Source organism: Gopherus flavomarginatus, chromosome 17 (genome assembly GCF_025201925.1).
Source record: "Gopherus flavomarginatus isolate rGopFla2 chromosome 17, rGopFla2.mat.asm, whole genome shotgun sequence".
Classification (NCBI taxonomy): domain Eukaryota; kingdom Metazoa; phylum Chordata; order Testudines; family Testudinidae; genus Gopherus; species Gopherus flavomarginatus.
Genome location: NC_066633.1, coordinates 11,654,623 through 11,679,766, shown reverse-complemented (window position 1 = coordinate 11,679,766; position 25,144 = coordinate 11,654,623). Strand labels below are relative to the sequence as shown.

The following is a 25,144-nucleotide window of genomic DNA, read 5'->3' as shown; positions in this document are numbered from 1 at the left end:
TATTTGTTCCTTTTTCAGGCTGAAGGACCTTCTGCTGTTCATCACCATCATACTAATCAGCACTGGCTGGGCTTTCATTAAACATCCTTTCAGATAAAAAAAAAAAAGGTCTTTATGATTGTCATCCCACTACAGGTGAGGACAGAACTGGCAACAATTAGGTTAGGATTAAATGCTCCTGAAACGTGGGTTCTACCCTAAGATCTCCCACATGATAGCAAATTGCACTAGAGTACTGGTCATCAAGTGTGGCACAGCAAAGCTATTCCCAGAACAAGCCTGTCAATGCAGTGATAGTACAGTGGAGCTCGAGTTGCAATCTCTTGAGTGTCTGTGGAGGAGGCAGTGTCTGATCACTGGAGTGACTTTTCAACTTTCCCCATGTTGAATAGCAGATACAAGGGACCAAATGGGCACTGACTGGAATGAAGTTGCGTTCACTTACGCTGGGGTTGAATTTGGCCCCTAGAATAGTGTTCAGTTACTAAGCAGAGATCAGGAACTATCTGCCCTATACCACTGGAGTGAGGTTAGCAGAAGGAGTCTAGAATTGGAGGTCTCCAGGCTTTCAAGTAAAATATGCTCAATGTGTTCATAGTGACCAGAATGCCTCTCCTACTCCAGAAGGTAGTACTGGTACTGGAGGTATCGGACAGTGGACCTTAGTCCTCTTACTTTGTAAGCTAGCTTCCTGTCTTTTAAAAACCACCACAGATCTTAGATGCCTTTGGGACATGTATAGAGCAGGAGAGCTGGGATGTGAAGCACAGAACATTGAGTCATTCACTCAGTTGAGACAGACCAGGAGACTGGCCCTCAGTACCCATCTGCTCCGTGTGCGTATTCAGTTCTATCTACATATTTAAAAGAATAAGTTTGCTATTTCTCATTCTCATTGGCACTATAGATCAGCACAAGTAAAGAGTAACAAGGATTATATTTATTCTTATATATCAGCAGAAATTATGTTCAGTCAATTACACCTGTGAAAATCCTTTGAAGGTGTCACTGAGCATGTGATTTTTAGACAAAAGGGTGCAGTGTTGCTGAGCATAATTACAGGTGTTGATTCATGAGTGTCAGTGTGGGCTCTTTCTATGAGGACAGACTGAGTTTGCAGAGCTGGCAGTCAAAAAAAAGAGAGAAAAAAAAAAAAGAACCAACCACAACTTTCTCCATGTAAAAATGGGTGCACTTGATCTGGAGTCGCTGAGAGATAAAAGTGAAGCCCCATGATGCCACTTTTAGTCTCTCTTTGTCAAGTGGTCCTGTGAAGTAGTGTTAATGTCTTGTTGTGTCCTGTAGGTCCTGGCAAATGTGGCATACGTGATCCTAGAGTCAACAGAAGAGACAACAACTGCCCATGGGCTGTGGAAACAAATTCTATTCCTATTAGACCTACTATGTTGTGAAGCCATCCTATTTCCAGTAGTATGGGTGAGTCACTGTGTACAATACATGGCTTCTGGGGTCCTGATGGTTTAGGGCAGTGATTTTTTTCAAATGATGGGTTGCAACCTACGGGGGGGGATCACACAAGGTAATTGGAGAGCAGGGGTCACAAGATGTTGCTTTTACTATAATTTAAAGCCAAGAAAATCAATCTGAGGCCTTTCAAAAGTGCTGAAGTCATTAGATACAGAAGCAGTTTTTTGTTTTAGCGATCTAGGTTTGGAAGTCTGGCAACCAGATGTTAAATCAGTGGTGCTAGCTACGTCCAGTGGAAGACGCTATTTTCAGCCAGTATCTGTATTTATTTACCTTGCTTTACAAGGAATGATCCTATAAGGAACACGTCCCTGCCCTTCCCTCTACTCTACTTGGCAAGGAAATGTTGTTGGCTAAATAAAAGCATTAACTGAGTTATTTCTATCTTTGGTCCTTAAAAGAGGCATTTAGCCAGAATATTTGTCTGCTGAATTCCATTTTAGTCTTAATCAAACAAGCAGCTGGGCTTAAATGAGGAGACAAATGAGCTACTGGCTCCTTTGATTAGTAAAACAAGAATGGCTCCCATATTTTGATCCTTACTACTCTTGATTTTTTTTCCTGTAACAGAGAAAGGAACATAAACTTCTTGTATAATAAACTTCACAAGCCCATCATTTTAAATGCACACCTCTTGTGCAGATATTCCATACTGCCATACTCTAGAAAACTGTGGACTGTTCAGATATGGAGTTAAGCTTCATCTCCAGCTTGGCTAGTGGTGTGATTAAATTGGGTTGTCTTTGTGCAGTTATAGTCCTTTGACAGAAGGCTATTTACATTATCAGTGACATTTCCCCTGACACTGTAGGATGTCCTCCAGGAACTCCTAAATTCCTCTCTCCCCATACCTTACCTCCCTTCCGCTCAAAAAATAATAATTAAAAAAAAAAAATACAACCAAACCAAACTTCAGGGTTTCCGCTAACCATGTTGTAGATAGAATGTGAGTGTTAACTTGCATATAGATAATGCTGTTCTGGTTTTTCTGTAACTTCTTGGAAGCAAAATCTTAGGGCAAATTTACACTACAAAATTAAGTTGACCTCAGTTAGCTCGACTAACAGCCACCGCTGTAATTAACTACTCTATGTGCTGGCAGTGTGTGTCCTCACCAGGAGAGCTTGCACCAATTTAACTGTCAGTTGGGAACATTGTGGGACAGCTTCTGAAAGACAGCCACAGTCGATGTAAGCAATGCAGTGTCTACACTGACACCGCGTCGACCTAACTACATGGACTTAAGCTCTACGTCTCTCACGGAGTTGAAGTGAGGCTATGTCTACACTAGCACTTTTGTCAGTATAACTTATGTCGCTCAGGGGTGTGAAAAAAACCCACCACTCTGAGCGACATAAGTTATACGGACAGACACGCCAGTGTGGACAGTGCTGTGTCTTCAGGAGATGCTCTCCTGCGGACAAAGCTACCGCCGCTCACTGGAGATGGTTTAATTATGTCGATGGGAAGGCTCTCTCTCTTCTGCATAGAGCAGCTACTTGAATGATCTTACAGCTGTGCCGCTGTAAGCTTGCTAGTGGAGACGGCCTTATTAATTTGGTGTAGTGGGCGAGTTACATTGGTGGGAGCTGCATTTTAGTGTAGACACTTACTGAGTTAGATCCACGTCAGCTATCTTACGTCGACCTAACTCTGTAGTGTAGACCAGGGCTTGCTTCCAGAAAGTGATTGTTTGTTTTTAATGAAATATTCTGTGGTGTTTTATCACAAATGCAGTGTCCCTTTGTTGCCAAGATGTTGACATAAGTTGGCATTGAAATCTTGGTTTCAAATCCAGATCCACCCTTATGTGGATAGTTTCATTTAAACCAGTAGGATGACTCATGTGAGCAAGAGACAAGTTGGATGAGGTAATATCTTTTATTGACCAACTACTTTTGGTGAAAGAGCCACACAGAGCTCTTCTTTCTTCAGGTCTGGGAAAGATACCAGTCACAGCAAAACACAAGGTGGAACACATAGTTTAGCATAAGTAGTTAGCACATATTGTCAGGAACCATACCAGGTAGAGTAGCCTATTAGCACTTCTTCAGTCATAGGACAAAAAGAGGCGGTTTGTGGGTTACAGATTGTTGTAATAAGCCATAAATCCAGTATCTCTGTTCAATTCATGATTTTTTTTTAGTGTTCACAGACTAATGATTTTAAGCTTCCTGGCTCATCTTTTGAAAGTGTTTGTGCTGGTTTCCTTTCAGGATGAGGCTTGATAAGTCAGATAAAGAGCGATCACTTTGTGTAACTTGTTCACCCACAGATGGTAGGGTGTTTTTCTTTTATCATGTGAGCAGGCGAATGGGACTGGGTCCTTGAGATGCCATTCCTGCAGAGTGGCTTCTGTTGCTGCATCATAACGCCTGCTTGGAGCCATAAGCAGCGATCACCCTCTTCAGTGAAAAGGGTTTAAAAGAGCAATAATATGCCAATCTCTTGACATTACTTTGAGTAGTAGCAAAAGAGCTTCCTCCTACCAGTGGAACCTTTATTAAATGGATAACATCAGTGTCTTATCCCTACCTCTTATATGTGGCTTTCATAGGGTAATGCAGAACTTAGATGTCAGTTTTCCAATTCAGCAGAGGGCACTCTGGTACAGGAAACCCTAAAATACCTTATCTTGAGGGGGTGGTGGTGGTGAAGTGCATGCAGTGTAAAACATGCTGTAGACACTTAACCAAGAAGATACTGTCCACGCTACAAAGCTTGCTGAACTCTGACAGTGTTTATTTGCAATGTTATAAGTCAAAGTAATGAAGTGCTAACTTTATAACTAACCTACACTTTTTTTTAGGTCAATAAGGCTCAGGTTACACTAGCAGGGGGGTTCAAACTAAGATACACAACTTCAGCTACTCTATTCGCGTAACTGAAGTCGAAGTATCTTAGTTCGATTTACCTGGCCATCCTCACGGCGGTGAGTCGACTGCCGCGGCTCCCCCATCGACTCTGCTTACTCCTCCTGCCGAGGTGGAGTACGGGTGTTGATTCGCGGATCGATTTATCGCGTCCACATGAGACGCAATAAATAAATCCCCGCTTTTTTTTTTTTTTTTTTTTTTTTGCTGCTTCATGCTAAATGTTATAAATTGCTCCTGCCCAGGTTCCCTGGGTTTCGAAAGGCTTGAGATTTTAATAATCTTAAACGGAGAAATGTCTGTCCTTGAATAAGCATTGAGAGAAACTGCTAATCTTAAAAATAATAAAATACGACACAACTTTTTAGATGATGCTGGGTACCTGTTCACGCAGCAAAGAGGGTGATCACCCATCCCTGATGCAGTGTCTGGCTTTCCTGAGTTGTTTTGGTGTTCCTTCTGAATCAGTCCATCCCTAGCTAACATGCCTGCTGATCTGTTCCATTTAAGCTTAACACTGAATTCCTCTGGAACAGTGAATACTTTCAGATATTCCTGTCACTTCTCAATTCTTGAATCTGATTCGCTAGAGGCAGTACTTTGGGTAGGATGAGTAGATAACACAACCTCTTCACTATTCTAACTCATTCACCTTCTTGTAACTACTTTCCTTTCATCTCTCCATCCTTGTATTCTCTTAATCCTTGAACTTTATCCATCTCACCAGTGACCATCTCATGGCTTCCAGCATGGGATACTGGAATTACCTTTAATGTCGAATGCCATGGACCTCTGTGATATAGTGGGCCAAGCACAAGGCTAATCATCCCAGCTCTGCAACTGTGTAATCTTGGGCAAATCAATTAATCTGTCTGCTTCCCCATCTGTAAAATAGGGATAATATTACAAACATAGGTGCCAACTCTGTGGGCACTCCAGGGCTGGAGCACCCAAGGAAAAAAATTAGCAGATGCTTAGCACCCACTGGCAGCCAAGACCTGCCCCACTGTCACCTGGCAGCCCTGCTGATCAATTCCTCCCCCTCCCTCCCAGTGCCTACTGCAGTCAGCTGTTTTGCGGTGTGCAGGAGGTTCTGGGAGGAAAGGTGAGGAGCAGAGATGGGGCACGCTATGGGGAAGAAGTGGGATGGAGTGGGGGCAGCGTCTGGGGCGGAGCAGGGCTTTGGGGGTAGGAGGCTTATGATTACAAAGATGGGTACAGTATTTTGAGATTTAAGGATGAAAAGCACCATGGAAGTGTGAAAATTACTACTAGAAATGGATACAAGAGCTGCTACCATAAATTATCTAACACAAGTATCACTATTAATAATTTCTAATGGGACAATCTACCCTGCTACCCCAGAAGATAAAACACACTTAAAAATGAATTCAGTATACTTTGCCCTCCTCCCTGCATCTGGTTTGGATCCACCTTTTGTCTCAACATATGCTTAGATTGTAAGATCCTTGGGTCAGGGTCACTTTGTGCATGTGTGTGCATGCAGTGCTTATTCTTAATTGTGACCTCTAGGTGCTACTGCAATACAAATAACTGGAGGGGGCATGAGGGTGCCCAAGGTAGAATCACTGTTTGCTTGTAATGAGTGATGTGAATACATAGATGCTGGCAATTCAGTATCTGGGGCCTGGCTGCAAGCAGTTGATGGGGTGCTCAAACCCTAGATTTGTGTGGCCCGAGGTAATGCTGGTAGACACCCCCCCCCCCCCCCCAGCTTGCAGTTGACTGTTTTTTCACAAGATGGTGCTGTGGAGTTTGCTTAGTGTCAAAATGCACTGACTGAAACAGAAAGGTGAAGCAGCTGATATCAAGGGTACTCAACATGAGGCTCTTAAGAGTTTGCCAACAGTAAAATGTGGGACACAAGATCAAGATTCAAATAAAATCTGAACACTGCGATCCATCTTTTTTCCAAGTACTTATTTGTATAACTCCAACCATTGTGTCGGTGATCAAAAGAATCCTGCAAATTCAGGGATTCCCTGTCATTGCAAAATCTCTGGATAATATTAGGAACTACTAAGGAAATGTGTTGCTTTTTGTTCTTCCTCTGCCACCCCTTTGCCTCCCCTGCTATAGTGTGTCTCTCTCTCCATAGCCAAATGGCCAACCAGCTGCTGCTAATAAAAAAGAGCAGCTAAAGAAATAATGTGCCAGGAAAAAATATTGCTTAGGGCTTGTCTACATCAGAAAGTTGCAGCGCTGGTGAGGGAGTTACAGCGCTGCAACTTTGAAGGTGTACACATCTGCAGGGCACCACCAGCGCTGCAACTCCCTGTTTGCAGCGCTGGCCGTACTCCCGTTTTGTCTCGGGTGTAGAGGATCCAGCGCTGGTGATCCAGCGCTGGTAATCCAATGTAGACACTTACCAGCGCTTTTCTTGACCTCCGTGGAAGGAGGAAGCCTCTGGTAATCAAGCTGGTCTCCTTTCCCGGTTTGCTCTCTCGTTCCCGGAGCCCAGAGCAAGCAGGTCTCCTTCCCTGCGGTTTGCTGGGTGGCTCCGGGAACGAGAGAGCAAACCGCGGCGAAGCGGGTCTCCTTTCCCGGTTTGCTCTCTCGTTCCCGGAGCCCCGAGCAAGCAGGTCTCCTTCCCTGCGGTTTGCTGGGTGGCTCCGGGAACGAGAGAGCAAACCGCGGCGAAGCGGGTCTCCTTTCCCGGTTTGCTCTCTCGTTCCCGGAGCCCCGAGCAAGCAGGTCTCCTTCCCTGCGGTTTGCTGGGTGGCTCCGGGAACGAGAGAGCAAACCGCGGCGAAGCGGGTCTCCTTTCCCGGTTTGCTCTCTCGTTCCCGGAGCCCAGAGCAAGCAGGTCTCCTTCCCTGCGGTTTGCTGGGTGGCTCCGGGAACGAGAGAGCAAACCGCGGCGAAGCGGGTCTCCTTTCCCGGTTTGCTCTCTCGTTCCCGGAGCCCCGAGCAAGCAGGTCTCCTTCCCTGCGGTTTGCTGGGTGGCTCCGGGAACGAGAGAGCAAACCGCGGCGAAGCGGATCTCCTTTCCCGGTTTGCTCTCTCGTTCCCGGAGCCCCGAGCAAGCAGGTCTCCTTCCCTGCGGTTTGCTGGGTGGCTCCGGGAACGAGAGAGCAAACCGCGGCGAAGCGGGTCTCCTTTCCCGGTTTGCTCTCTCGTTCCCGGAGCCCCGAGCAAGCAGGTCTCCTTCCCTGCGGTTTGCTGGGTGGCTCCGGGAACGAGAGAGCAAACCGCGGCGAAGCGGGTCTCCTTTCCCGGTTTGCTCTCGCGTTCCCCGAACCGCCGAGCAAGCAGGTCTCCTTCCCTGCGGTTTGCAGGGGGGTTCGCGGAACGCGAGAGCAAACCGCGGCGAAGCTGGTCTCCTTTCCCGGTTTGCTCTCGCGTTCCCGGAACCCCCCTTGAAGCCGCCCAACAGCGCTGCAGTGTGGCCACATCTAACACCACTTGCAGCGCTGGTTGCTGTAAGTGTGGCCACTCTGCAGCGCTGGCCCTATACAGCTGTACTAATACAGCTGTAACAACCAGCGCTGCAAAACTTTAGATGTAGACATGGCCTTAGTCTTAGTTCATGGCAGGCGCAGCTGCCACTGCGATGGGATGATGTGGCCTCACTTGCCAGATCCAAATGTTTTTCATTAAAGGCAGAGTAATTATGCTGCTGTTGATAGGATTCTTGGGCTCCAAATTAGAATCTTCAGTTAAGTAATTAACAGGAAGGTGGGGCCAGCAGCAGAATTTTGCTGATGGGTCCCACCCTGGGTAACTCTTTCAAAGATGAAGGATAATTTGCTCTGCCTTATAATCAAAGTGAAATGAGTTTGTGCTTGTTTTATACAGGTATATGCCTATCTGTCATGATAGAGGGAAAAATGTGACACGCTTTCAAATAGCAAATGTTGACTGTAAATTCATTGGCATTTCTTTCATGAATTAAAATGGTCTCTCCCTTTTAAGTAGTAAAGTGACTAGATCCTTCCATCACGCAGCCTAACTGCTGTGCTGCATACTCTGTGATTAGAATTGATTGAATCTTGCACAGGCAGACACAGTCCTGGTTGGACTGCCTATTGCCTGCCAGGACTTAATATCTGTTGTTACATCTAAAGCTGCTTCCCCTATTTCTCTGTTCACTACTTTGTAGGGCATTTGGGAATTTACACCGTAAATTCAACAGCCATTTCCCCTTGCATTTGGTCCTTTTGCAACCTTCTCACTGATGAAGAAGACTTCGCCTCTTTAAGGAAATGTTTTTAAAATCTTGGTCACAGAGAAGCCTTCAGAACTACCAAACCTGTAGCCCCAGGCACTCAATGACATAGTATCCTGGCAATTTTGCCTGCCCATATGTCTACTAAACTGTAAGTCTGACCCTTTTCCAGCCACATCTCAGCATGTTGATTAGGTAGTAACCCCAGGAGCCTGACACAGTCATGACTGCAGTCTGACTGGAATAGAAAATGAAGTAAAAGGCTGTCTGACAAATAATTCTATTTGCCACAGTCACAGCTGTGCTTACGAGCCCAGTGGGTTCACTTACCCATAACTATTTAAAAAGCCCACTAAATGCTGAGCTAATTAATGAGAATTAATTGCAGCCTGCATGAATCTCTGGCAGAAGTAATAACAATGGCCATGTGGCTTTTGTCTTCTGCTCATTGTTGTCCCAGGACAATTTAGATGCCTGGGCAGGGAGAACTGTTTGCTGAAGGTGGTTCGGATATAAAGTGTCTCCAATTGGGTGCGTTATTCTGCCTGGTCTGATGTGCTCCTTCCATTCTCTTAAAGCAAAATGGCTGGCTTGTGCCTAGGTTACTAGTTGGCCTGCAGAGCAGTGGGATACAAACATCCATCTGGGCTAGGGTTGGTTTCTCTCTTCCTATCATTTGACAGATAACTCTAGAGCGTTTTAGAGCTTTCTTACTTACCCTTTTTTAAACTCTAAGCAAAAGCCTCACTGCATCTCCTCTAGTCCGTTTCCCCCACCTGCACAGCCGCCTCCAAATCTGTGCTTTCCAGATAGGAACTACTGGGCTGTCTTTTATTCTGCAGCTATTGAAGGTTGGAAATGTGTCATTTACAAATCTGAAGACGCAAGCTTAGGAAACTCCCCAAAGGATTAAGGGGGGCAATCCTGACAGGTCTAGTGGAATCAGTTATTTGGCTTATGGCTTACTTACCTGCAATCTCATTCTAGTCTCCATCCCTCACAACTAGAACTGTGAGGGGAGAGGGAAGAGAGAGGAATACAGTTTTGTAGATTATCTACCCTTCCTATGTTGCGACTGTCATTTAAATTCTCAATAGCTATACGTGGCCCTCTGTTCATACTGTAGGGTGACTGGGCTTTAAGTCCTCTCTGCCTTTCCAGGGGGAGATGATAATACAGCAGCAGTCTTTGTTCTTCACCTCTCCTGTGTCTGTGTGGAGGGACGTGGAGCTTGGTGCAGTCTGGTCACGAACTGTTAGCAGTTTTACTGAAGCACTGCAGCATGCCATAGTTGGCAGTGGTATTAGAGGAAATATGTTGCAGCTAATAGCTGCTGAGCACTGTTCCCTTTGTGCTGTGCAGTGGGCACACACTTGCCCACCCCCGCCCCATGGAAAAAAAACTTGATCACCTTCCATATTCAGACTCTGCTCCTGCTGCCGCAATACATAAAAACACTGCAAACTGAAGGGCCCAATCCTGCAAGCTGCTGAATGCCCTCTGCTCCTAACAAATTCAGTAGATGTTGGGAGCATGTGGTCCTTTGCAGGATCTGGCCCTAACACACTTCTGTGGGTCTTTATGAAAAAGAAACCACACACACTCATGGGTGTACACTAACATCTAAAATCTTGAGAAGAAACAGCCTGGCGCTAATAAAGCATCTAGACCATAACTGATGTCAGCACTGAAGGATCTGAGTTTACATTAATAAGGGGAGTTGGGCTGTATTATTTCACTGGGGTCTCCAGTACTGCAAATACAGGTGTCAAATACAAGTCTAGGCTACAGGTTGTATGACTGCCTCATGTTTGAGATGATAAAATTGTTTATCCTATACTCTGGGCTTGCTCTCTCATGAGTGTGCACCTCCTAGATTTGAGATAAAAGCTCCTTTTTTTTTAATTTTTTTGTTGTTGTTGTTTCCCCTAGCAGAGGTTAAGGAGGTTAAACTGTGACCTGTCTGATGCTTATGCTTGGTGCCAGAGACAAATGTAATACTAATCTCCAATCTAGTTGTTGAGTCAGTTTCCGTTCTGGCATAGGAATATAGTGTCTCTTCAGTGATTATTGGCTCCTGCTTTCCTGAGTTATTCTTTGATTAGACTTCAGGGAGTAAATGTGTGTTCATCCTTGAAAATGGGAAATAATTCAGGAAACTACCAGTGTATTCTTTGGTATTGGCATGGGGAATTAAATCTCTCTAATGCATCAGGATTGGCAGAGCATGCAATGCTTTCTAGTGGTGTTCTTTAGCTGCCTTGCTACTGTATGCAGTGTTGTTGTAGCTGTGTTGGTCTCAGGATATTAGAGAGACCAGGTGGGTGAAGTAATATCTCTTTATTCCCAGGCCTGTGTAAGCTCAAAAGCTTTTCTCGCTCTCACCAGCAGAAGTTGTCCAATAAAAGATATTACCTCACCCATCTTGCCTTCTACTGTTAATTCTAGGTGCTTTATGGCTTGTCCTTGCATGTTGTATAGTTGTCTGGAGTTGATCTGCTTGTACCCAAGGTTCTTCTATTGCTATTACATAAGTATTCTGAAAAGGTCAGATTGATTCATCAAAAAACTATTGTCTGCCAACGTGCTTGGTTGTGGTGGACAATCTGACCTTTTTCCGTCTTGTAGCCTGTTACAGCATTTGAAATTAGCATAGTCGGCACTCAGAGAGTGAGACAGTCTAATTTTGTCAGTTTTGATCAATGCAGCTCGGAATATATATAGCAGGTGCAAGCTGTAAAATGGAAAGGAAATGGAGAGGGAAACCTACAGAGGCAAGATATGCAAGGGGTTTTTACAGAGCCATGAGACACAACTTAGTCAGCTTTCGTTGTCTTGCGGTTAAATTTTAGAATCTCCACTCTTGTTCTCACAGTCATGAGGCTTAGTAACTTGCTTAATAGTAGGTTCATTAGAGTGCTCTGTGGATCAGAAGTTGAGACCGTAGTTAGGGTTTGAAGTGTAGAAGCTGTCCTTTACTTTCTAGGTGCTAAATTGTGTTCTGTATAAAAAATACAGTAGTGTTCGTCCTCCACAGAGCTTGAAGCCAGTGCTGCTCTGAGAATCCATACAGATGGCACAAAGTGTCCCTGGTAGTCTTTCTACTCCAGAATTCAAATGAGTTGTGTTTGTGAAACATCCAATCATAGAATATCAGGGTTGGAAGGGACCTCAGGAGGTCATCTAGGAGCTCAAAGCAGGACCAATCCCCAGACAGATTTTTGCCCCAGATCACTAAATGGCCCCCTCAAGGATTGAACTCACAACCCTGGGTTTAGCAGGCCAATGCTCAAACCACTGAGCTTCCCCCCCCCCCCCCCCCCATTAACAGGGATTCAAATGTGAATCTTGCATGCTGACTTCTTGAAAGCTCTATTCATGTGGAGGCAGTGAGTAGACTCAAAGACTAGGACTTGATGGTTTTCCACAAAGATGGCATTTTCTTGAGCTCCGTGGCTCCGGTTTTCTATAGCTCAGTTGTTGACAGGTCAGGTACTTTTTTGTTAAAGACAAAACATGTTGGATGTCTGTTAATGGGAAAGATGCAGAAAGCGCTAGCTCTTCCTAAATCAAAGCCACTCATAGCTTGCTTACAATTTTATGAACTATCCATCCGTACACCCATAGTTGCTCCCTGGAAGCTTTCTGTCTGACAAGTTAGATGAGTGTTGGTGAATCTTGAGTGTCATGCGGACTAGAAGTGTATAACTATAATATGCTTAGGACTGTGGAGTTCTTGGTCACTAGATTTTGATAGTGGTCTGTCACTGTAAATCCAGTTGGCCTTGTCTTAGCTGTGCTCAGTGTAGTGGGAACTTAGAACACAGCTCTGCATCCAAGGAGATGGCCAAAGGTGACACATTTGACTTGGAGGCCTTTCCCATTAAAAGGTACACTTCTTGTCACAGCTGTGACAAGATGGCTGCCCTAATGATGCCGCATTGCTTCCCTGTGTATCTCTGTCTGCCACGCTGTCTCCCCTCCCTCCATTTGTGCTGCCTTGTAGAGTGTGGAGCTACATTAACAATGTCTTAACCCCTTGAGGGCTCAGCCGAGTGTTAGTTCATCATTTAGCAGTAAGGCATTCCCTGGGAAATATCCCTCCCTCGTCCACCTCCTGACTTCACCACCTCAATCAAGCTTCACAATCACCATTGCTGTGTACCGTATTAAATTGTTTGTTTAAAACTTATACTGTGTGTGTGTGTGTGTGTGTGTGTGTGTGTGTGTGTGTGTGTGTGTGTGTGTGTGTGTGTGTGTGTGTGTGTGTGTGTGTGTGTGTGTGTGTGTGTGTACTCTTTTTGTCTAGTGAAAAAAATTTCCCTGGAATCTAAACATCTCCCCCCATATACATTAATTTTCATGGGGAAATTGGATTCGCTTAACATAGTTTTTCTTAAAGTCTATTTTTTCAGGAACAGAACTACAATGTTAAGCGAGGAGTTACTGTATTAAAGCTCGCTTATGGGAGATGTCACCAGTGTCACTTCAGGTTGATTTAAGGATGTCATGTCTGGTTAAACTTAAAATCCAGTTAAATTTAGCCATTGCAAAAAGCGTTTCTTACCATGTAAACCTTTAAGATGCTGTCTGAATTGACTGAGTGTAGCTTTCTTGGCAGATACTAAACACACTTTCTGTAAGCTAGACAGGTTTGCTCTCTTCTTTGAAGCCTGCATAGAATCCTGACTGGCAACCTACATTATTCAGTTGCTTTGAAAGCAAATTACATCTGTATACACTGCCAATGTAGGTTATAGCACTTGAGACCCTTTGCCATTCTTGAGGTTACTAAAGCACCAGGAGGCCACGTGCATCGTTCCTGCACCACCTGTAAGAGCCTGAATCTCAAACCAAGTTTGACAGCTGCTCCATCTGTTGCTGATCTCCATTTCAGATTCACATCAGTATGTGCTGCCTTCAGTAAGAACCTATATAACCTTTCCAATCAACAAGCCGTTTAGCTTCAGGGCCTGAGCTTATACTGTTTGTGACTAAAATGCAGGGATCTGTCATAAGTGCTCTGTGGCTGCTTATTACTGCAAATACTGCTCTTAAATTATGGCTGGAGCATGACTGATTGGTACAGGAAAAAGCTTCACTGCTGTAATTGTTTTTACCCCTCTTGCCTGACGTGGTGGACCCCGAAGCATTTCTCAGAGAAACCCAGATTAGCCATTCTAAGACTTTGCCATTTTAAATTCCATGCATCTTGAACAGTTGAGCTCAGTGACTTCAGCTGACACCGTGGATAAAGTGTTCTGATGTGCTTTTGATCCATCTAGTTTCCCAGGGTTTGTGGGTGTCTGGCTATGCAGAGTACCAGCACATATCCCCAATTTAGTAAAAATCCTCCTTCCTATACCCCATCCTGCTTGAATGAACCCAGTGGTGATCAGTCACTGGTACATATGAGACATTCATTTGGTGGTGCTGGTTGGAGTTGGGGAGAAAAGAGGAGGTGTGAGGAACTGTTTGCCACGTGTTCATGGCACATGAGAAATCTTAACATGTGCCAGCATGACCAGACCATCTTGTCCCTGGGGCTTGTAGGAGTGCAGTGGAGACAACACAATCTACCCTTAAGGAGTGGGAAAAGTGGAGCTGTAACAGGTGTGGGAGGCTGAAACACAAGTCATCAGGAACAGGTGCAGATGTGCTAGCTGTCTCATGACAGCAGTCTAACAATCAGGTAGAGAGGAAATTTGGGGGTGGGGTAGGGGAGAGAGAGAGAGATCCCAAATCCTCCTATCTAAAACTTGTTACATTAAAAGTTTCTGGCTTCCTTATTCATGCTGCTTCTGAATTCTAATCCTAGCTCTGATCCAGACATTTTTGGTGGCATTGGGCACACCTCTCTGCTTCAATTTTCTTTGTCCATAAAATTGAGATATTTATTTACTGATCTGTCTGGCGTTGGAGGATTAAAATGTTTGAAATACTGTAAGGCTTAGGTAATGTGTAAAGCATCAGCTTTAGAAATGGCGATTTCTTTCTAAGAACAAAAAATGTGCTTTTGGTCAGTGGAGAAAACAAACCTTCAAATATTGTTTGCCAAAAGCTGCAGAAGAGACTCGTTGCTCTGTACAGGCTGAAAGAACAGAAAGGAAAATAAATATTAAACTGCAAAAATATGCTATTTTGCTGTACAGAATGCCGAGGGAGAAGTGCCTTTGCAGTGGGGTGGGGATGTAGATGATAACCCTTGGACCACGAATTACACTCTGCCCTTTCTGGGGAAAAAATGTTTGTGAGGGCTTCATGTTAGCCTTACTTCTAGGCAGTGAGGTTCCCCATTAAGGACCCGAGACTGTGTTAGGAACTTATCCAATGAATGGATCAATCACTTTTATTTTGTCTTAAAGTATCTTGTCTCCTCTGGGGAAATTATTTGCTCAAGCAAAAATTCCTGGAATCTAGAGTGCCCCATATTAATTGTCAGTCCTCTCCTTTCACCGTTCTCTGCCCCAGTTTTCAACAGCCACAATAATGCGTGAGTGCTACTGCAGGAACTGGAGAATGATTCTACTCTGTAAGACTTGTGTGGGCTGGGAGGGAGGCAGGCTGTCCTCTGCAGCCATCCATATTTCATACAAAGGAGACTCAGGTTGCTTCCCTGACTCTGCTGACCTGGGACAGATGCATCTCTCGGAGAAGTGAGCATGAGGTGGAGTCAGTTCTTAGATTGTTTACGTTCAGGGCACCCCAACTTGATTTTGAAAGCTGCATCGATAATATGTTCAGAAGATGTAATAGATCCTGCAGATTCAGCTGGTGAGACAACTTCATCCCACAGCTGTTGGCTTATGACCAGAGTGGTTTAAACCAGGTACTGAATAGCAGTTCCCTCATGATTTCACCCTACAGTACACTGGCCTAACGATAATAGGAATCACAATAATGAAGGCAAGCTTAGATCATGGATTGTAACCCCTCTGATAAAGTTCCTGCTGTCTTATGGCTTATCCCAAGCAATTTCCTCTGGCTATAAATGTGTATTTTCCCCTCGACATTACTCTTTCATTCCTCACGCCACTGACAGATTTTTCCTTTTCCCTGTTGCTTGCTAAGGACACTCAAGTGCAAGCATTGCTTCCCATTTATTGTCACTGAACTGCTTCCATGAGATCCAAACTTGGCTGTTGAAACCACTGCACTCTGTCTCTTGGTTAGCAGTGGCCAGCTCCATTTAAAAACCTAAAAATCAGATCCTCCAGAGACTGTGGCAGAAAATCTGGTTTATAATTGACACTGTTAACCTGTCCAGGGTCTGCATTTTTTTTAAATGCTCAGCTCTCTCTTGAGGGCTTGTCTACCTGGGGAAATGTACTGATGTAGTTACACTAATAGAAGACCCTGTGTAGACACTTATTTCAGAACAAGTGGCTTTTTCTGGCTTAGCTTATGTTACTGAGCATAATTAGACTGGTATTTCCCTGTGTAGACAAGCCCTGAAAGGCCTGTTATTTAGGTGGCTTGTATTAACGTGTTTCCTCATGGCCTTGTGTGTTCTTTCCACATCAGCTATTATCCTAGGAAATCTGAAGCAGTTCAGACATTACTACAAAAATAAAATATGTATGTATGTCTGTGAGCAGGGCTTGAAGTGAATAAAAATGGATCAGAAAGCCATTCTGGACCTACTTCGGTGGATTATTATTTAGATTATTTCAGGAGAATCTATAGGCTCCAAAGGAAATGGGGGACCTATTGTGCTAGTTATTATAGAGAGGCCGTAAGAATGGTCCCTGTCCTGAAGAAATCAGTTTACTGAAATTCTTTTAAAAAAAAAATTCAGATCTTCGCCCGACTTCCTAAAACTGCACAAAGTTCTGAACCAATAACTATAAGAGGTGTGAATCACCTACAAAACATTGGTGTTGAAGCTTGAGGACAACTTATATATTTGCACTAAGGGCTGGTCTACAACTTAAAATTTAGACAGACATAGGAACGTTGCCTAGCACTGTACCTAACCACCCCTGTAGATGCAACTAGGTCCACAGAAGAATGCTTGTTGATCTAGCTACCTCCACTTGGGTAGGCAAATTACCTTCAGTGACAGGAAAAACCCCTCCTATATCTGTAGGAAACATCTACATAGCTGCAGCGCCCGTAGTGTAGACATGGCATAAATGTTGTAACTGATTATTTGAATGGAAATAGCCTGCTAATGTCTGAATAGTCGTAGAAGTCAGAGATGGAAAAAGACCCCTTAGGCCAGGGTTTCCCAAACAGAGGTCCCTGCTTCTGTAGGGAAAGCCTCTGGCGGGCCAGGCTGGTGTGTTTACCTGCCCTGTCCACAGGTCCAGCCAGTCGCGGCTCCCACTGGCCATGGATCGCTGCTCCGGGCCAATGGGAGCTGCTGGAAGCGGTGCGGGCCGAGGGACATACTGGACGTAATGTCCTTAGTAATAAGGTTTGCATCCTTAGTGACTGTGGGTAAGTCACTTAGTTGCTCGGTGCCTCAGTTCCCCACCTGTAAAATGGGGATTATACATGTCCCTTCTGATGGGTGTTGGGGGTGATAAGTGTCGCCAATTGTGCAGCACTCTGATAATAGTCGCCACGGTTGGTTGAGAAAGGAGTGTGTAAGTACCTTAGAGTAAAGGCAAGTTGAGAACAGTCAGATACTTTCAGGTTCATGGTGATGCCGCGCTCTGGCACCTTGGCAGGCTGTTAAAACTCTCCTCTCACTTTCCAGCTGAAAATAACTTGTCTTCTTTCCCTAGTGGCAGTATCCCCCTGGCTGTCTTTAAATTGGATTCGACTAGTTGTAATATTTACTAACTTCCCCACGGAGACAGACTGAGCTTTGCTGACTGCACTGTTGGCTTAGAACAACATAGTGTAAAAATACTAAAAATTAAGCTTGGGGCCAAACTGTGCTTTGGGATACATGCATGCAGTTCCTGTTGAAGTCAATGGAAGCTGCGCGCACACATCCCAAGAGAGAACTGACCTCTTAGTACTTTTCACTTGCCTGCTTTCACACATTTTTCATAACCCATAGGGATCATAGACTATACTCTTGATTTTGATGCTCTGTGGAAACCCTTGTATGTTCCCACTGAAATGTAAGGGACTCTATTGTATATATGAGGAATAGATTGAGTCATTTAGATTTCAAGTCACATAATTGTCCCTCCTTATGTGTCAAATAGTGTCATAACCCTAATGAGATATATTTCCCAGGTAACTCTTTGCTTGAAATATTTCTCCATGGAAAAAGAGATTATAAAAAGATAATGCCGTCATTCTCACTCTTGCTCTTGTCCCCTCTCTTCCTTCTATAGATTGTATGTTACATTTACTTCACACGGGTCATTCCAATTGTCATCAGGTTTGCTGTTCTGTTCCAGTGGAATTGTCTCTACCAGGTATCTTACTGCGAAGGGAAAATTTTATCCCTTCTCTCTCTCTCGTTTTCATTTTTAACTGTAACTAAATAAAAAATCAGAGGTGCTTTTCCACATTGTAATATAACTTCTCAAAGCCTACTGCTGAGGTCTGATTTCTGCCAGTCTTCAGCACTGGTACTCCTGAGGGCGTAGGGGAAGGAAAGAGACTGGGCTGGGTTTTTAAGTTTCATGCTTGTCCTGCGAGGCTGCTCGATTATATGTGAGACATCTGAAAGTAATTACATTGAATTTTTGTTTTTCGATTTTAAAATGTCTGAAGGAAATTAATCAAGAGTGTACAAAGGAAAAAAAATTAGGCTCTGGGTTGCCCTGTGTTAATTGAGACCCCAGGGAGCCAGTCAAATGAGCTTTCACTTCTCCATCTACAGTCTTTTGCTTAGTGACTTTAAAATACATGGTTTCTTAAAGTATAATGCCAGCCACCATGCAGCAATATTTGGAATACATTAACTGTTGGTGCCAAACGACGTAGGGGGCATCTCTTTCCCTTAAAGCAGAGTCTTGCTGTAGTTGTTTAAATGACATTTGGAATTCTGACTATATTTGAAATGACATTTGGAATTCTAACTATATTTAAAATGGCAGGGAACACAGTAAACTCAGAGGGCTAATGTTCTTTGTCCAGGGATTAACAGCAGTAAGGCGGGGGGACACTTTGGGGGACTACCTTCATTCATAGGATGCAATATTTAGTGGCCAAGAAGCCTTTATTAGGTTAATGTGTCATGACAATATGGGGTCACGAGAACAGTCTTCAATTTCCTGTTTTACTTGCAGCTGTTGGATGAAATGGCAACGTTTATGTTCTTTGTTTTTACAGGGTACAAGTTCTGTCTGGCATCAGGTAACCCGGACCTCCATCTCTCTTAGGACGATGGAGATGACTTGAAGGTGGAAGCTATGTAAGTATCTTTTTTCCCCTCTTCCTCATTGGCTTTGACAACTTAGTGCTAGAAAGACAGGCTGCTTGCACTTTTCTTCTGAGGAGGTTTGTTCTCTCCTCTTCCTCCTCCCTGCCTCCCCCAGTATTTGAGATCAGCTGTGTGTGTAAAAATACAGTTAGACTCAAATTCAATAGCTGTCCAAACCACTAAAGAAGCTTATGGTATGCCTACGCACCTCAGAACTGGATGTTACAGTAGTTTGCAACAAGTTAGTAGGGTACCTAATGGTGTAAAAAATGACATGCGTACTGAAATCTTGCAATGAACGTTCACATTTATGGACTCCTAAAGTTAGCAACCTAAGGGCATGTCTACCCTGCAGGTTGAGGTGTGCTGCTCTTCTGATAGACATACTTACACTAGCTTTCCATGCATTATCATGGGTAAAAATTGCCAGGTAGGCATTGTGGTACACATTGATGTGTAGACATGCGCTAATTGTGAGGGGCTGAGCAACTGAAGATCTGTGAACTTCGACTGGAGCTGAATGCTCAGCACATCTGAAAATCAAAGTGGGCGTAAGGATCCCTCAGGGGGTCACGAGGTTATTACATGGGTGGTTGCAAGCTGTTAACCTCCACCCCAACCCCACTTGCCTCCAGCATTTATAATGGTGTTAAATATATTTTAAAGTGTGTTTAATTTATTAGAAGGAGGTCGCACTCAGAAGCTTGCTGTGTGAAAGGGGTCACCAGTAAAAAAGTTTGGGACCCACTGCCCTAGATGAAAAAGGTGATCTCTTCCCTTCCTCCTTCCTTCCCACACTCAGTGTGTCTTTGGCCAAATGCTCCTCTGTTCTAAAACAGTGCTTGTAGTTGTGCGTGCTGTACCAGGATGAAGTATCAGCTTGGTTTATCGCTGTGGGTTCATAGCCTTATAAAGGTGACCAAAAAGGCTAATGGTTACCACATTCTATAAACTTGAAGCAGAAGGGATGAATTTGGGCTATAGATGTCTGATTTTTTTCTGGCCATCTCTCTAAAATCTTGCAGATGTAGCCAAAGCCAATGGCGGTGCTGGCCTTCCTTGTGTCCCCTGCATACTCCAGTAAACACGGGCAGGTTGGTGATATGGCTGCTATATATTCTCTTCATATTTTGTGCTTGTTTGAGACTACTTACTGTGCTGACAAGGCTTCAGTGCATCCAAAGCTGTACCTGATTCTCAAGTGGCTGCATTTGGACTTTGGAGAGATGATGTTTTTGTATGTTGTTGTTGTTATTAGAGTATGATGTTGATCTTGAATAAGAGCCACTGTGGGACACTGCCCCACTGGTGTAACTTAACTGTGCTATTTTTGGCTGCTTATGAATGCGTACATAGGGAAAACATCCTTTGCCTGGGCTGAGCAGTGTTTTGGAGCATTAAACCCCTGGCGCAGCTGTCATGTCACATCCCATTGATGGCAGTAGAATTAACTTGAGCCAATCCTTAGGAAATCCCTAACTCAGCCATCAGAGTAGGGGAGTTGTTAATTGACCTCCAGCTGAAAGATCAGAGAGTGTGAGATCCAGATCAGCTCACCTTACTAGAGTTGTATAGTGTATAACTAGTGTTATGTTCTTCCAGGGGTTCCTATCTGCCCCGTGCCATGAGAATTCCACACAGGCATGCTTTCCCTGTGGCCATTAGGTGCTGTTCTCTTCATCCACTGGAGAATTGCTAGAGCATGTGATGGGAGGGAGGAAGGGTCAACACCTGAGGTTGAGCGTGTGGCTTTGATAGTGCAGCCTTGGGCAAGTGTCTGGTCTGGGGAGCTGGACTCCTCTGTACCCTTTATTCCTCACCCCTAGCCAGAATACTGTGCTCCCACTAGACTGCCAGGTCCAAAGGCAGTTGCAAATGAGGTCAGAATTCTCCCTGTGAGAGTTGTAGTCTGGAATAATCACAAATAAAGCTGGATCTCAACCCAAGGTGCCTCCCCACCTCCAGTGTGACAGCCTCAGGGCTAAGGTTCAGAAATGCTTCTAATTTTCTGTAATGGAATATGCCATAAATTCATCAGGTTGAAAAGCACTGAATGTAATTTTAATTGGCACATACTCAGTCACCTTTAATTTAGTGCTGCATATTATCCTTTTCTGAATTACTTCTCAAATTGAGTGTGGGTCTGGGGTGGAGAGGTTAGCAAAGAATGCTTTGATATATTGGGAATGAGGGGAAAGGGAGGAGCAGGGATAGTGAAGTACAGTTTCTACAGATGTTTGATTCCATCATGAAAGTCTCGAGGTTGTCACTAACCTTAGGTCTGTCCCAGTCCATCTAAGTGAAGGACACAATCTGGTCCTTTCCTAGAGGCTTGTACAATAGAGTGGTCTCCCTAAAGGGACAGCAGCTTCCATCACCTGTCTGTATTTCTTTACTTTTTTTTTTACCTGCTCTTTGTAACAAAGTAATCCCTAATATGACTGAGATCTGAGAAATAATTTCTCCTTGCGATTTGTTCTCTGCATTTGACGGCATGGGTCATGTACCCCCACTTTCCCATGTATATCAGTTTCTCTTGTTTGACTGTCCTTCAGGCCACATGAGTTTAAAACCTTTTTCAATTATTTAAAACAGGCCTGCACAGCTCGTAAAGCGGCGAGGGCCACATTACTCCAAAGAAAACAGCTGAGGGCCGAAATCTCCCAGCCCTGCAGAAACACCCCACCCCAGGGCCGCCCAGCTCTGCAGAAACAAACCCTCCTTCCCTAGCGTCGCCCCGCCAAAACAGCTGTGGGCCAAAAAGGAAAGTTGGGGGTGGAGAGGTGATACTTTATTTTATATCAACCGGGGCTCCTAGCTGAAGAGGTGGCTGGGAGCCCTCAGGGGCAAATTTAAAGGGCCCGGGGCTCTGGCAGCTGGAGGAACTCGGCAGGGCTGGCTCTAGGTTTTTTGCTGCCCCAAGCAAAAAAAAAATTTGGCTGCCCCCCATCCCAGCCCTGGGCTCTCCTCCCACCCACCGACACCCCCTGCCGCCCCAGCGCTGGGCTTCCCCCTTTCCTCCCCACCAGTGTCCTCCCCCCACCCCGCTGCTGCCCCAGCCCTGGACTCCCCCCCACCAGTGCCCCACACACACACACCCCTCCTGCCGCTCCAGCCCTGGGTCACTGGTAACTCACTCCCAGGGCGGGTCATTCAGCAGGAATTTTGGATGTGCACAAAACACAGACAGGATTAGTTCCTATATGGTTACAGAGCTGCAGTAAAATGGAACAATTTTCAGCTTGTGTGATTGGAGGATATCTGGATGCATATTATAAGACTGTCCTCCATAAATGAGGAAAAGTTGAGGTGCCTTTATTATTCTTTTGTTCCACTCTTTCTTTCTATGGGGAATTTGCCAATACAATATCACTGTCTTCCTTTTAAACAAACAAAAAGGCAATGGCTGTTGAAGATAGCAATTCCAGTCTTAGTAAGCATTTCTTGCTCAATTTTATCCTACTTTTTCTACAGCAAGTTACAGAGGATCAGTATATTTGATTTGGGAGAAATGAAGTAACAGCTGCCCAAACTGAGCTTGAGCACCCCAAAATTCAGGATTGCTCAGATCTGGAAGGCAGGTGCTGGGGGTCGTGGGGGGCTGTGGGCTCCGCGGGGGAGCATGGCAGCAATGTGTCTGGAGTTGCATGGAGTGAGACACGCTGGTCTGAGTGGCATGGTAAGGGGGCTGGGGGTTGGAGAAGGGGTAGGGGGTTCCAGGGGGCAGTCAAGGGACAGGGAGCAGGGGGGATTGGATGGGGTGGAGGTTCGGGAGGGCAGTCAGGGGACAGGCAGCAGTTGGATAGGCATGGGAGTCCCAGGGGTTTATCAGTGGACAGGTAGGGGGTGGGGTCCTGGGGGAAAGTTGGGGGGGTCTCAGGAGGGGGCAGTTGGGGACAAGGAGAAGGGAGGCTTAGATAGGGGCTGGGGTCCCAAGGGGCAGGGGTCTCGGGAGGGGGCAATTGGGGGACAAGGACCAAGGTGCTTTGATAGGGGATGCAGGTCTTGGGGGGCAGTTGGGGCAGGGGTCCGGGAAGGGGGCAATCAGCGGCCGTGGGCTGGGGTTCCAAGGGTTCTGGGCTGCCTGCAGCCACGGGGAGCCCTGAGCCCTTTAAATCCCAGCTGGCCCCGCTGCCGGAGCAGCAGCCAAGATTCAAAGGGCTCTGGGGTGCCCAAAGCCGCGGGGAGCCCTGAGCCCTTTAAATCCCAGCCGCAGCTGGGAATCTCTGCGGGCAGCCCAGAGCCCTTTGATTCCTGGCCGCGGCTGAGATTTAAAGGGCTCTGGGCTCCCCGTGGCTGCGGGCTGCCCCAAGCCCTGTGACTCCTGGCCGCGGCTGGGATTTAAAGGGCTCAGGGCTGCCCGCAGAGCACCGTGTGCGGGGGATTTAGAATCCCACAGCGGGCCGCACAGTGAGGCTCCGTGGGCCACATGTTGTGCAGGCCTGATTTAAAAGAAACAACGCCACCACACCACCAAAATTGGCAGGAAGATTTAGGGGCAGGTGTGATACTTGAAACCACTACTTAAATTGCTCTTTGAAACTGACTAGATTGCATCCCTTCAAGGGTAGGATGTTCAAAGTGGTCAAAGCTTCAGTGGAAAAATGTGACTAGCTTGTCCAGTGTGAAACTGCAATTCTGGCTTACGCTTTTTCAATAGCTTAATCCTATAAACTGGTCCATTCCATAGCTTTTGGCTATTGTATAAATGAAATTGTTCCTCAGTTGGAAGGAGGAGAGTCATAAAGTCAAGAGTACAATCAGGCCTGGTTTAACAGGAATACGTGCAACTGGGTGACTAGATATAGGTAAAGTGAGGATATGGACAAGTTCTGATTAGGCTGGTCTCCAGCATAACTAAACAATCTGGAGTCATTACCCAACTGTCTCAGTGACTTCAACAAGTTTTAATAAAACATTCAAGTAGTACCATCTTAGGTGCTTGCAGTGTTCACAGTCTAGCTGGAAGGGCCTGCAGGGATCAGTTCTGGTTCTGGTCAATATCTTCGTCAATGATTTAGATAATGGCAGAGAGTACACTTATAAAGTTTGCAGACAATACCGAGCTGCGGGGGATTGCAGGTGCTTTGGAGGATAGTATTAAAATTCAAAATGATCTGGACACTGGAGAAATGGTCTGAAGTAAATAGGATGAAATTCAGTAAGGACAAATGCAAAGTACTCCACTTAGGAGGAAATGATCACTTGCACACATACAAAATGGGAATTGACTGCCTAGGAAAGAGTACTTGGGTCATAGTGGACCACAAGCTAAATATGAGTCAACAGGTTAACTGTTACCTCCCTCCCACCCCCCAAAAAAAGCTAACATCATTCTGAGATGTATTAGCAGGAGCGTTGTAAACAAGACACAAGAAGTAATTTTTCCACTCTACTCTGCGCTGATAAGGCCTCAACTGGAATATTGTGTCCATTACTGGACACTACATTTCAGGAAAGATGTGGACAAATTAGAGAAAGTCCAGAGAAGAGCAACAAATATAATTAAAGGTCTAGAAAAAAGACCTGTGAAGGAAGATTGAAAAAAAGTGTTTAGTCCGGAGGTGAGAAGACTGAGAGGGGACACAGGAGTATCATAGAATATTAGGGTTGGAAGGGACCTCGAGATCATCTAGTCCAAACCGTTGCTCAAAGCAGAGCCAATCCCCAAATGGCCCCCTCAAGGATTGAACTCACAACCCTGGATTTAGCAGGCCAATGCTCAAACCACTGAGCTATCCCTCCCCCCAACAGTTTTCAAGTACATAAAAGGTTGTTAAAAGGAGGGGAGAGAGAAATTGTTCTCATTAACCCCTGAGGATAGGACAAAAAGCAGTGGGCTTACATTGCAGCAAGGGAGCTTTAGATTGGGCATTAGAAAAACCTTCCTTTCAGGATACTTAAGCAGTGGAACAAAGTGCCTAGGGAAGTTGCGGAATCTCCATTATTGCTGGTTTTTAAGAACAAGGTAGACAACAGCTGTCAGGAATGGTCTAGTTATTGCAAAGTCCTGCCTTGAGTGAAGGGGACAGGACGAGATGACCTCCCGAGGTCCCTTCCGGTCCTACACTTCTATGATTCTATGAGACTACCAGGGAAAAAAAAACAACCAAAAATACATGGCTGAAGTTGGATGCTGGGATTTGTGAATCTAGCACTGGGTGTGAGGTGTATGTGCTAATTATCTGTATTGCTCCACTGCTTCTTATCTTCTCTCCTACCTTGTATTTTAAATCCAGTCTAGGCTGCCCAGGCGTGCCT

At 45.1% G+C, this 25,144-nt stretch overlaps 1 protein-coding gene across 1 annotated transcript in view; it reads left to right on the top strand.

Moving 5' to 3' along the window:
* GPR107 (G protein-coupled receptor 107) overlaps window positions 1-25,144 on the top strand; it is a 55,788-nt gene that overhangs the window by 20,217 nt on the left and 10,427 nt on the right. Inside the window, 7 exon segments of the mRNA XM_050927082.1 lie at window positions 19-83; window positions 86-135; window positions 1,306-1,437; window positions 15,022-15,206; window positions 17,100-17,121; window positions 17,847-17,930; window positions 18,750-18,874. Of these exon segments, the coding sequence (XP_050783039.1) occupies window positions 19-83; window positions 86-135; window positions 1,306-1,437; window positions 15,022-15,206; window positions 17,100-17,121; window positions 17,847-17,930; window positions 18,750-18,874 (663 nt within the window).